Genomic DNA, 13,399 nt, shown 5'->3' with positions numbered 1-13,399 from the left:
AAGTATTTCAGTGAAGCAGCTTGTTATTAGTCAAATCTGAAAAGTTTATTTGGTCGTTTATGGAAATATGCTGGATAAAAAGTCCAGATGTAACTGCATACTGTATGATGGTACTAAAATAGATGTTTCTTTAACACTTTGGTTTATTACAACGCAAGCGCAACATGATTAGAAAAATACCATGTATCTGTGAAAGGCTTGAATTTTAAAAACGTAACATTTACAAAGCCATTACTTGATGTTCACTCACAAAATTCGCATGGTTATAAAATCCTAATGCTACACCTTTTGATAAATCAGTAGTTCATGTGCAATTACCTCACATTCAGATTAAAACCGAAGAAAACTGAATACTTCACCAAAAAATAACCTAAATTGTTCAAAACTCCTCATGATAGGACTCGTAAATGCGTTCGAGTTTAGTTACAAAACAGCCCCACTATCTGTGAAAATTAAAATCAATTTTAGGAAACAAAAATACATTTCCTGTACTCTATTTGTAAGTTTTCCTAACAAATAAAATAATGAGAAATCTACTGTTTTTGTCCCCACGGTAAATGAGGAAATTAGTAAGAACACAAAGATAAATATAAATTATAAACATTTAAACAATGAGGAGTTCTGTATGTATAATAATAGTAATACAAGAGCTGGTGAATGCACTCATCCCTCAGACAAGCTAAAAAAAAAGTGTTGACTGCTGTCTTCTAACAAGTGCTGTTTGCTCAGTGGAGATGTGTGAGAGGAACAGTTGTGTAGATCTGCTGGTTGTCTGTTGTGCTTCTCCTGTCTGTGTTTAGTAGATTTGTAAATGAGCAGATGTTGCGCCGTCTTTCCACTTGTGCACCTTGTCTGTGATGACGGTGCGGCAGAGAGGACAGGTGCGCTCCTGGTTCAGCCACTGGGCTATACACTCCTCACAGAAGATGTGCTGCAGATAAACATAGGGTAAAACACTCTACATTTCTGTGCATGCTACAAAGATTATACTAGAATACAAGTTGATCCAAAACAATATACGTTGATTAAGTTAAGATTTAAACTAAAAAGGGGTGCTAGATACTGTACAATTACCATCAAGATGTGTTGATAATTTGAACAAAATACTTTAACATAATAATCATGTAGTTAGAATTTCAGCATATAAATTTAACAAACTTTGTTTTAACTTTTTTTTTTTTTTAGATTTAGTTTAAGGGAGAGATTCATTTTACTATCAGGGTTTGCTATGTCTGCAGTGCTCATTGTGTTTATGAACAAAGTTGGAGTAGCAACATACACTCTCTGGCCACTTTATTAGGTACACTTGTCCATCTGCTCGTTAACGCAAATTTCTAATCAGCCAATCACATGGGAGCAACTTAATGCATTTAGGCATGTAGACATGGTTCAGAAAGGGGAAGAAAGGTGATTTAAGGTACTTTGAACGGGGCATGGTTGTTGGTGCCAGACGGGCTGGTCTATGTATTTCAGAAATTGCTGATCTACTGGGATATTCACGCACAACCATCTCTAGTGTTTACATAGAATGACCTGAAAAAGAGAAAATATCTAGTGAGCGGCAGTTCTGTGGGCACAAATGCTTGTTGATGCCAGAGGTCAGAGGAGAATGGCCTGACTGGTTTGAACTGATAAAAGACAACAGTAACTCAAATAACCACTCCTTACAACCGAGGTCTGCAGAAGAACATCTCTGAACACACAACACATTGAACCTTGAGGCGGATAAGCTACAGCAGCAGAAGACCACACCAGGCACAACTCCTGTCAGTTAAGAACAGGAAACTGAGGCTACAATTCGCACAGGCGCACCAAAATTGGACAATAGAAGATTATAAAAATGTTGCCTGGTCTGATGAGTCTCGATTTCTGCTGCGACATTCGGATGGTAGGGTCAGAATTAGGCATCAACAACATGAAAGCATGGATCCATCCTGCTTTGTATCTATGGTTCAGGCTGGTGGTGGTTGTAATGGTGTGGGAGATGTTTTCTTGGCACACTTTGGGCTCATTAGTACCAAATGAGCATTGTGTCAACGCCACAGCCTACCTGAGTATTGTTGCTGACCATGTCTATCCCTTTATGACACAGTGTATTCATCTTCTGATGACTACATCCGGCAGGATAACGCAATATGTTTAAAAAGCGCAAATCATCTCAGACTGGTTTCTTGAACATGGCAATGAGTTCAATGTACTCAAATGGCCTCAACAGTCACCAGGTCTCAATCCAATAGAGCACCTTTGGGATGTGGTGGAATGGGAGATTTACATAATTAACGACCACCAGACAAATCTGCACCAAATGAGTAATGCTATCATTTCCAGAACCCTGTTGAATCTATGCACAAGGGTTAGGACGGGTCTGAAGGCAAAAGGTGATCCAACCCAGTACTAGTAAGGTGTACCTAATAAAGTGGCCAGTGAGTGTATATTTGTTTGTTCTCATGTGAGCAAGGCCTAGCATTGTAACAAACGTTATACACAATAAACGTCTGATTCTCACCTGACACACGAGGACCCGAGGCTGCTTAAAATCCGCCTGACAGATGGGACAAATGTCTCCTGCCTCTCGAATCTGAGCAGGACTGGCTGGAGCTCCGTTTACCTTCACAAACAGGTGAGCAAAAGATCAAACAACGCAAGAAAAACAAGACACCTGAGTATAATTCAACTGTTTCCTTACAGATTACACCTCTGAAAAAGGAGAGCAGCAGAAGACAGGTAAAAAAAACATCTTATGTACCTCAGGGCTGAAAAACGTCCGTAGTGTTTTCTGAAGTGATCCTGACAGTCCGTACAGTGCCAAAAGCTAAAAATGAAGCATAAGATCAGACTGTCAAATGTCTTCAAATAGTGTATTAATTTCTGCGACGCACCGATCTGGTTAAAGATTGTGTTTAATTAAATGGTGTCATTTGAAAATACGAAGTAAAAACCTAATGATTTGACTTAACATTGATGAAATTACGCTACATAAAACATACCTGTATAAAACCAAAACAGCAGACAGGTGGAATCTAACTGCAGACTCTGCCAATATTTATTAAATTATAAAATTTATAAAAACAGCCGGAATAATGCAGTTTTCTAAAAGAGCATTTAGGATTTTGGAAGTATAAAACAAATGATGGTCAGTATTAGAGCTGCCCGATTAATCGAAATTAAATCTGCTACTGTTATGCACATCTTGTTAGGGAAGCACGGTTGTGTGAATGCCAGAAGCTCAAAACACACCAAAAAGATTCTACTAGCGTTGCAGTATAAACAGAAGATTTAATGCTTTTATTGATTCAGCATGACTAGGGATGCAACGGTTAACCAATTTCACTATTAACCACGCTTTCATTTGTCATGGTTAATTAATTATAAAGCCTTCTTAATACCGCGTTTCTGCAAGGAACAAAACTGCTGCAACTAAACGAAGTTATGCCAACTGTGCACTAGTTTAAATTTCCGAGCTTGAACACTGAAGCTAAAGCCTGGTTTATACTTCTGTTTAAGTGATCAGTGTGACCCATGGCGCCTCCCTTGCGCGTAGCTGTGCATTTATACTTCTGCGCACTGTTTCTGTTGCTCTGCAATACTACTCCAGAAACGCTAGCTGGGAGTAGGTGTTTATGTTTCTCTGTGTCGAGTTCCTTCGCTGGTGATTTGTTTTTTTTTCTGAACGCTGATTTTAATTTAGCATAGTTTGTCTAGCATAGTAGTGAATTGGAGCTCTGTGTACTCCATCTGAAAGCACATGCTAGAGGTTTACTAGAACCAGCTTTACTGACAAAATGTGCATTAAAAATGTCAAGGAAGTTACCATATATGACTCTTATTCCAATAAATGGTTAAAAAAAACTCTTCAAATCAGAGCATCTTTAGTTAATTTTAAATGTATCCTGTTATAACAACTGTCCTCACCTTCATTATGAGGTAGACCAAGGCAAGCAAGATTCCCAGAGTCAGACCGACAGAGGTGTCCATCTCATCATAGCTGACCAGATAGCGGAACCAGAGCGGGACAGGAGCGATTACCTGATACAACTGACCCACTTCCTCTATCAGCATGTACCACTGACCCTTAGTGGAAAACAAGACAGATACGGTGAAGCACACATTCATTTAGATTCAGAAGAGCAAATCAAATAATGCTCTGATTCTCACTCACCCTTCGCCTATATGTCATGAGTGGACACGGGACGAGGAGAATAAGACACTTGAATCCCATGAAGATAAACTTCAGGATGAAGTTGGTCACACCAACGCTCCATAAAACCTCCCAGAAGTTATGATAATCTATGGTGGCGTTGGCAAAAAACAGGCTGAGGTGGAGGAAAAAATAAGGTCAGTGAGATCTACATGGTGTGGATTTGACTTGAGTAGAGTCTCAGTTATTAAGCAGGGTTTACACCTGAATTAGATGTGTTTTTTGCCCCATTTACACATGCTATAGGTGTGTTTTTTTTCATTTTGGCCCCGTTTACATCTGATAAATAGGTGTTTTTAGTATTTAGGCCATGTTTACACCTGACATCATTTTTGATGTCACAGCACAGATATGTTTATGATTGACATCTAGTTTGGATCCATTGTTTAGGCCTATTTTACATATGGTCTAGATCAGTGGTTCTCAAACTGCACTAGTCGTATGCAGGCTTTCTTCTAGTGGTACACGGAAGAATCACTAAATAATATAAGAATAAAATGAACACACCTTTAACCCTTTGATGCGTACGATAACACTGAGACTCATGTGATCAAACAGCATTGGCAATTCCCTGAAGCGTATGATTACACCGGTGTCGTAGAATGTTTACTTCAGTGCATCGCGTTATCAGATGTTACATATCAATCTGCTTGGCGCAGAGGCAGTGAAAGAAGCGCGCAGCGTTTGCGGAGCAGATACACACCAGAGAAGCCCTTTCGCTCACCAGTCCTGTTGTGTTAGCATTTCAGTTACTGCAAACTCAGGGATTTCACCATGCTGCATATGTTAAATCTGTGCTCGTAGTGGTGTAAAATAATGCGTGTTTTACACATATAGTTATTTGTTTTATGAAGCAGTGGCTTTCGGTTTAGTTTGTTACCTCAGATTTAGGCTAATTGATTTAAATGGCGCAAGACTCAAAACATAGACTCAAGCAACTTTGCCATGCTTAAAACTTAAAAGGTAGAATATAGTTAAAGTTAGTCTCCGTCAGGTACGAACCATGAACTGTATCCCAGTCTGTTTGAACCAGTGGTCGGCGCACGGTTTGTTTTTGTTTTTTTGTCTGCAAGCGCAGTTAAAGTTTAAACTATGCATAATGTTTAAAGTGGCTGACAATAATACATATTCTTAATAATAGTAATTAATCTACCTTGTTTTGAACTGTGCAGTGGTACTTGATGCATTTTTGTAATTTAGGCCCCAATGAAAACTGGTAAATATAATGTGACAAAATAAGAAATGAATCTCAGAGAAATCTGAACACCGATAAGAGACTAGCACGCTAATATCTAAGCAGTAAATAGTACTGTGTCTAGGCATGGGACAATAACCGTTTTCAAGGTATATGGCGGTTTGGAAAAGTCAAGGTTTTAATTCCGCCAAAAGTTTCTTTAATACCGTTTCTAAGGTATGTGTAAGATTTTTTTTTATGAAAACAGCATCTACCGCAGAAAAGATATCCAAAGATGCTGTTTTAAATTGTAAAGAAATCTGTGTTTTTGAATCTAATTGAAGCAGAAGTCAATCATTCATTTGAATTATTTAGTCGGACATGTTTACTGCTCCAAGATACGTTAAATGTTTCTTAAAATAAAATCTATTGTGTTAAAAAGGGAAAAGTTTTAGTTTTTTACCCAGACATTTAAAAAGAATATATTTTAGAGCAGTAATCACAATACCGTTAAACCATGATATTTTTACCCAAGGTTATCATGCCGTCGGAATCTTATACTGGCCTAGCCTAACTGTGTCGTAGTCAACTACTTCTGAATGGATCACTGAAAATGCATGTTATCACCAAGTGGAAATTGTCCCTTTGTTCATGTTATATTGAGTGTAGTACAGTGAGAGGTGAGGTAATAAAATGTAAAGTACTTACCAGCGATAAAGTGACTGAGTGTGAAAAGTGTAGAAGACAAGGAGACTGGAGGATGTGAGGAACAGCAGAAGCCAGGCACAATGCAGATTCGTCCTACGGTCCTTAACACACAAAAAAACAGCTTTCAGACTATTTTAAGGAAGCTTTGCAGTGTCTCTGTAATATTGCATGATATATTATATTTGACAACTACAGACACATACATAACTTTGCATTATTTGACGGGTTGCATTTTGCATAAAATCAGATATTTGCATTGTCAAACTGCTCATTTGTGTAGCAAAGCATGTGGATGAACAGAGTTGTTTTAATAATGCTCTTTAGTGTAAAAAGACCTTTAAACAAACCAACATTAACTGTTTTGCTCAGAGGCATAATCATAACAGATCATCACACCAGATTAACCTATATAACAAGGGCCAGATGGAATCTGCGGACTGTTTTGCTATTTCTGCAAATAATTTTGGTCAAAGTCTGCGAATTTCTGCGGAATTATTTTGGGAGTATCATAACTAAAACCTTAATATTTAAAATTAAAAATAGTATCTTTTTAACTTTTATTTAATGTATAAAATGCAAATCCAATTAGATCCACATTATTTAGTAAATAAAGCAAGTTTGTCATATAATATATCTAGTAAAAGACAGAAAATAATACTGAACAAACTGCATTGTACATAAATCTGATGAACAATTTCACATTAGCCAATAATATTACTGATATTAATAAAAAAACTGAAGAAATATAAATTTTACACACATTTACTCAAGTAAGTAAACAGAATTAATGATGGCTAAAAATCTGCGTAATTCTGTGTGCGCAGATTCCGGGTGGGCCTACCTATAACCATAGGAGAGGATTGGCAAGCACTGATACATTATCCAAAATATTGAGAACTTACATGGAGAAACACTTGCGTTTGAATGCTTTTGTTGACATACATAAATGTGGTAAACAGACCAACAGCAACAGCCAGACCTGAAGACAACAACAACACACATTGAAACTGTGACAGGGGTCATGAACTTTACACATTATCATAACCAGTGCTCCAGCAGAGCAAATTTTTTTTCCACCAACACATACCCAGAGCATGTTGAATCACTAGTTTTGCGCAGAGAATAACTATAAAAGGCAGACTTTTCTTGAGCCAGCGCAGGAGGTAGCGAAGCTCCGAAATCGAGCTGCTAGATTCTCCGGATTCCAGGTCAGACTCTCCGCTGTCGGACTCGTGCTCGTGGCTGTGCCCGTGTCCATGGGTGTGGGAGTGGCTGTGACTCGCTGTTCTCATTCTCCGTGAGGTCGCGCCACGTCCATTCGTCGATCCCGAAGAGCTGCCCATAGGCACCCGGACGTCCTCGCCTGTTTCCGTCCCGCTGGAGCTCCCAGCTCCGGGCATTCGGGCGAGGAGCTCCGGCTGCAGGGTTAACGACAGCCCGTTCCCTTCCCGAGAGCTCGGCTCCGGTTGCATCGGATCAAGTGAATCCCTCAGTTTAAACGATCCTTTGGACTCGCTATATGTTCCTCTGTGGGGGAAAAGTCAATGCATTATAAATAAAGGTGTTTTATCCACTTTACAACGTAACTTATCATAATTTTGCTATTTAAGTTAGTAATTTACAAAACACTCCGTCATGAAGTTCAATAAACTGGTATTTCCTATTCATAAATACAATAGTTTATAGAAGAGTGATTGCACAATCTTCGTTTTTTTTATCTTTGTTATTTTTAACTCGGCTAAAAAATCTGTAAATTCGGCCATTAACAGATTAAAACAAGCATGCAAGAAACAAAAAACAAGTATGGTGCATTGGAAGAGGGCATCCCTCGGACGCAAAAACGGTATCGAGATCATCTGGGTGTGGACGGTAATTCGTTGTCGCTTCGCTTCAGTGACAAATACCAGTCCTTGGCGTTTGCAATCTCTTTTGTTGGCTCAAATAGAATGAATGTAACGTTACAGCTTTACAGACAAACCTAGGATAAAACGTAAGTTGTTTTATTTTAATATGACTGTTTAAAAATCATTATGCATCAAGCATCATATTTTTATTTGCACTGTTCTGAGCACCTGTCTCATATTCCGAACAAAATCATACATAAAATACTCAGCTTTAAAATCATTTAAATAATATCAATGGCTTCGATTTTTAAATATGTGTCTGTGTCTATCTATCCATCTGCGAAAACATAACTCAGCCTCAGTTGAGTTTCTGCGAATGAACCAAAACGATTAGCTACGCTGTTATTGTTATTAGCATTTTTATATTGCTAAAATCGTGGTATCGTATGTAAGTTAATACCTCCGCTGTAAAATTGTGATCCCCCCAACTTTGTATGGCTCACCAAAAATGGAAATCAAAGCACCGTACAGTCGAAAACATCAGTGCTGCAAATGTAAAAATCGAAGTAAACATTTGTTTACATACATTCTATAAATGCCTATAACGTATATGAACGGACTGAACGGGGGTAACGTTAGGGAGCAAATATTTGTTAGCCATAACAACATTAAATCAAAGAAGATACAGACTGTCATCTCTAAAGCTATATCTAAGATTCGTGGTGTTTTTATGAAAGGCTCTGAAAGGGTTTATTGAGTTAATGTGTTTATTAATGAACAGATACCTGTCAAACTGCGCACGGAGTTTCATGATAAAGCACAGATCTCCATTTTACGTCCTGTAGTGCCGTTTGAAGACCAAAACAACAACATAAAATTAAATATATAATAAGCAAAACAGCTCATCGGCTGAGTTTAGTTTCAGTCTGACATTGTTCCGGGAGCTATCTGCTAATCTGACCTACTAAAGGAACCTGTGGCTCTGCCGGATAACAAAATAAAAGTCCTCAATAATACAACCGCCGTTCTTTCACAATAAAAGTTAAAGTACTTCAGTTTTCATTTACTCGCTCTCATGCTATTTCAAACTCGCATCACTGACTTTCTTTCTTAAAAACTCAATGATAGAACGTCTCAATCGCCATTTTTTAAAGATTAGATAACAACATTTTGATGTAGTGTCAGACCCATTGTGTCTGACGTACAATTCACCCCAAAATGGAAGTTAATTACCTCAGAATTTACTCTCCATCATGTGTTTTAAAATATTTTGAGTTTCTTTTTGCTGTTGAAGAAGTAATGGGATATTATTGAAAAGCATGTTTGATGGTACCCAGCTTCCATAGTAAAAAAAAAAACTTTGGAAGTCAATAGATACCATCAACCAGCTTTCTTCAAAATAACTTCTCTGCAGAATAAAGAAACTAAAATAGGGTTTTAAACCAATGAAGGAGTAACTGATGACAGATGTTATTTTTGGGTATCTTTAGATCACCTCTGTGCAGATTTGTTAATTATGCTTTGGATGGTTGATAATGTCTTGGGATGAAGATCCTGCCTCTGAAAAACTTAACATTCGCAGCTCCAAACTATTTGAGTAAAACTCCCAGTCATGTTTATCTCACTTGACTCCATGTTGCTTTTGTTCGGATTGACTGTGGCTGTGGCTCAGTTTAGATCTTTGTCATAATTAATTCTATCAAACGTGCGTCTGAGAACTCTTCCAAGCCAAAAATGAGTTTTAAGTTTGTCCGCTCAGCTTCAACATATATATATATAAGCTCTGTTATTTTTAATATTTTGGAACAGTAAACGTCAGGCTAAATAATGAAAATAAATCATTGACTTCTGCTATCTTCATTCGTTTCAAAACTACAGATTTTTTTTACAAATTGAAAAGGCATCTTTGGATATCTCTCTTTTCTTTGGATATACAGTAAGCCTCTGCACTGTTTAGCTCTTTAGCATGCTTGGGTGTTGGTTTATAATTAGTTTGTTTTTCAGATGTTTGTTGAATCGTAGGCTGACCAGTAGCTTTAGATGTGGTCATACTGTTCCCCTAAAAATCGAGAAAAAAAAATAAGGTTGTAAAAAAACATAAAAGATAAAACTAACATATACCTTAGGAACATTGCAACAGAGAATTTAAGATTTTTTTATATCTTGACTTTTTCAAACCATGGTAAACCTTGAAACTGGTTATCGCCCCATGCCTAGCTTAGACGTGTATAAATGACATAAATGCTTCTCTCTGATAAAATCAAGTGCTCTTTTATGCTTATTTGTAAGTCGCTTTTATGAAAAAGCATCTGCTAAATGAATAAATGTCAATTTAAATATTCAATATCTGAACCGAAATCTCATTTAAACATTGAAACTATAGAAATAAAAAAAAATAAAAAAAACATTTTTAATTTCTTCAAAATCGGGTTAATCATTTTTTTCACACTGGTAATTTTTATAATGTAACATTGACATTTAGAGAAAGCAAAAGTGAGCATTTTTCCAGCAATGTATTACCATGTAGGATTTAATAAAACCTTCAGAGTTTCTGTTTAGTCATATCGTATTATTAGCAATGGAAGGATGGAACATTTACACAGGTTAATAATCACTTTGTCTAACAACACCCACCATAATACTGTACTCTCACAGACACTGTGTCCAGACAAGGATATAATCATGCAACTGAAAAATTGAAAAAGCCCATAGCAGCCTCCTACTAATGTAAATGTATAGGTCATTCTGTGTAGCCAAGCATGTTCAATGATGCTTTAGGATAATGTAGCTTAGTCTGAGGAGGAATGGATGTAAGTACCTTGTTGTACATTTAGAAAATGGTAATGTGAATGAGTTGGGAGTGTGTGTTGTTTTGCAGGGAATATAAACTGAGTGGAATCTGTCAATACTACACACCCCAATAGATGTTTTAAGGCAAGTATTTCTCTGTGATATGCAGCATTAAAGGAATTTAAAAGGGCTATATGTATTTTTTCATGTATTGAATGCATTTTTATTGGCAATGTTTGAACTTTAAAAACAAACCTTAATACGTTATTAAGATCATTTTTATAGAAATGAAAGAAGCTCTTTTATTATATCACATTTGAGTCACATTTATACAATGTTCAGAAAATTATAAAAGAGCTGTTCTGTTCTAAATTTAAAGTGTTATATAACAATTTGTAAGGGCACCTCACATATTTACATGTTAATCAAAATTTACTTTTAAATTCTACACTGTTAATGATTTTTGTAAATTACACAGCATTTAACCATAATGTGAACTGTATATTACTGTAGGACAGTTATGCAGTATGTTTCTGTATTTTAAAGATGCATTGTGAAAATGACTATAGTTCACAGTAAAGAAACACATTACTTGCAATACATCAATACAGTAAGATAAATGGTGCTATAAATGTAAATACATTACCTGACAAAGGTCTTGTCGTCGATCCAAGAGCAACAAATAATAATCTGACTTCTAGTTGATCATTTGGAAAGTGGCAATAGGTTGATTTTTCATATGAATCATCTGTTGAACTGCATCCCAATTATCACAAATACTGCAGAAGACCTTTTGGAACCTGCATGGACCCAAGATTCTCACAGAAATCAATCAAGTTTGGTGAAGAAAAAATCATGGTTTGGCTTTACATTCAGTATGGGGGCTTGCGAGAGATGTGCAGAGTGGATGGCAACATCAACAGCCTGAGGTATCAAGACATTTGTGGTGCCCATTACATTACAAACCACAGAAGAGGGCAAGTTCTTCAGCAGGATATATCACTCATTCAGCCTCCACATCAAAGTTCCTGAAAGGAAAGGTCAAGGTGATACAGGATTGACCAGCCCAGTCACCATATATGAACATTATTGAGCCTTTGCCTTTCATATAAGCCACTTCTCATACCAATTGATCAACTAGAAGTCAGGGTATTATTTGCTGTAGTATACAGTATTTGGGCTGTTATTTATTTACAGTAAGTTGCTGTTAAAAAATGCTGCCAGTAAGTTACTGTAGATTCTACAGGAAATTGTTAACAGCGTAATTTAAGAAGAATTCACCAAATTCAGGCATTGGATCATTTTAAGTCTCTTTTGTGTTATTTATGCTGAATGTAAGCATAAGCAATAAGCTGCAGTTCATTTCTAATAATTTATTGTTTTTCCTAATAATAAAAGTTTGTGAATTCCCATTGATTAAAGGTCATTTAATATCTTCTAAATAAAACAACATGGCGTGATATCAAGATTCAGACAGTCTCTTTCTTTTCTCCATGTTGCATCACTCATCTAGGAGTCGAACCCAAATAAGGTTAATGAGGTCAAACTGAGAGCAACACCCCTCTCCTTCACTAACATGTAATCATGTTACTCAACGCGGAGGCTGGAAGTTGTCGTCTGACTGAATACAGTAAGTGTGGCTTACAGAGGTTAACTTGACACATAAATTACTACCTGTCAGATATGAATGGACATACGAAGTGAAGGATGTGGATATAGTGAGAAATGACAGACAATTTAAGTCAAACTCCTACAGCTTTAGAAAGAAAATGTGACTTGATTTGCTCAGTTTCCCTGAACGTATACTAGATTTATTAGATGTGTGCTTGAGAGAGTTATTTATTTGCTTCATTCTTTAAAGGTCTGATAACACTTATCAGGGTGCCAATTATACATTGACGATCGGGTGGGGGGGGGGGGGGGGGGGTGGAAGGGGGGTTAATTTTTTTTCAGTTATGTTAGGTAAGTGAAGCAAATTTATGTATTTAATGCAATTACATCTAAGTGATTAATCAAACTTGTTATTATGTTTTCAGTGTTTTGAGGGATATTGAGTGGTTCTCAGTGACATTTGTGATGTTAAATAAACGGTGACAGGTTTGCTTTCCTGCACTTATTAATGCATGACCATGAGATTTTTTATTTTACTGTTTATCTACTATGTGCGAGTCGGTGTATAATAAAAATTAAACTGTGTATCTAGTTTTACAGACATCTACAAATCCATTTTTTAAAGAAACATGTTTAGTGAACACTTACACTGTCTGTGCAGATTTGCCTGTTTCAAAACGATGAATTAATACCCACATCGTCACCTTGGAATTATAAAGTTCTATCTGCGTTCTGAATGATTTTGAGATATTGAGCTTTCAAGTTTTTGCATTCCATAGCAAACAGTATGTGTGTAACATTCATTTTTAAAGTAAAAAGTCTGAAAATGTAAACAACTTATAAAAAACATTCCATTATGTAAATAAGTTGTCATTCAACAAGAATGTCAATAACTCAATTTTGACAAAATGTCAGATAGAACCTTATAATTCTAAGGTGATGACATGTCAAAATAACCAGCTCTGGCTCACACAATCAGGTTTTACTTCGCTTAAAAAGCAATATAGGACTATTAAAAACAAATAAACACGTAATAAATATAGGCTACAAATAAATTGTTAATCCAGAGAAAGC

At 36.6% G+C, this 13,399-nt stretch overlaps 1 protein-coding gene and 1 long non-coding RNA gene across 3 annotated transcripts in view; one reads left to right on the top strand and one right to left on the bottom strand.

Annotated features, from left to right (window-relative positions):
- Positions 1-25: 25 nt before the first annotated feature.
- On the bottom strand, positions 26-8,887 carry rnft1 (ring finger protein, transmembrane 1). Its single transcript, NM_213228.2, is given in 9 exon segments — positions 26-931; positions 2,507-2,608; positions 2,747-2,812; positions 3,913-4,071; positions 4,160-4,313; positions 6,081-6,181; positions 6,983-7,059; positions 7,168-7,607; positions 8,710-8,887. Coding segments are annotated over 9 exon segments (1,260 nt in total). The 5' UTR covers positions 8,736-8,887; the 3' UTR covers positions 26-796.
- The window catches only part of LOC141376390 (uncharacterized), a 37,324-nt gene continuing 27,849 nt past the window's right edge, over positions 3,925-13,399 (top strand). The window contains exons 1-3 of one of the 2 annotated variants that reach the window (XR_012386390.1): positions 7,911-8,070; positions 10,803-10,858; positions 12,228-12,344. This is a non-coding gene — a long non-coding RNA (uncharacterized lncRNA). Of the gene's footprint in view, positions 4,336-7,910; positions 8,071-10,802; positions 10,859-12,227; positions 12,345-13,399 lie in introns of those variants that run through there. The other variant, XR_012386392.1, reaches the window with a different exon arrangement.

This window comes from Danio rerio, chromosome 10, assembly GCF_049306965.1.
Source record: "Danio rerio strain Tuebingen ecotype United States chromosome 10, GRCz12tu, whole genome shotgun sequence".
Classification (NCBI taxonomy): Eukaryota; Metazoa; Chordata; class Actinopteri; order Cypriniformes; family Danionidae; genus Danio; species Danio rerio.
Note: the sequence above shows the minus strand (reverse complement) of the source record. Positions and strands in the feature narration are given on the sequence as shown.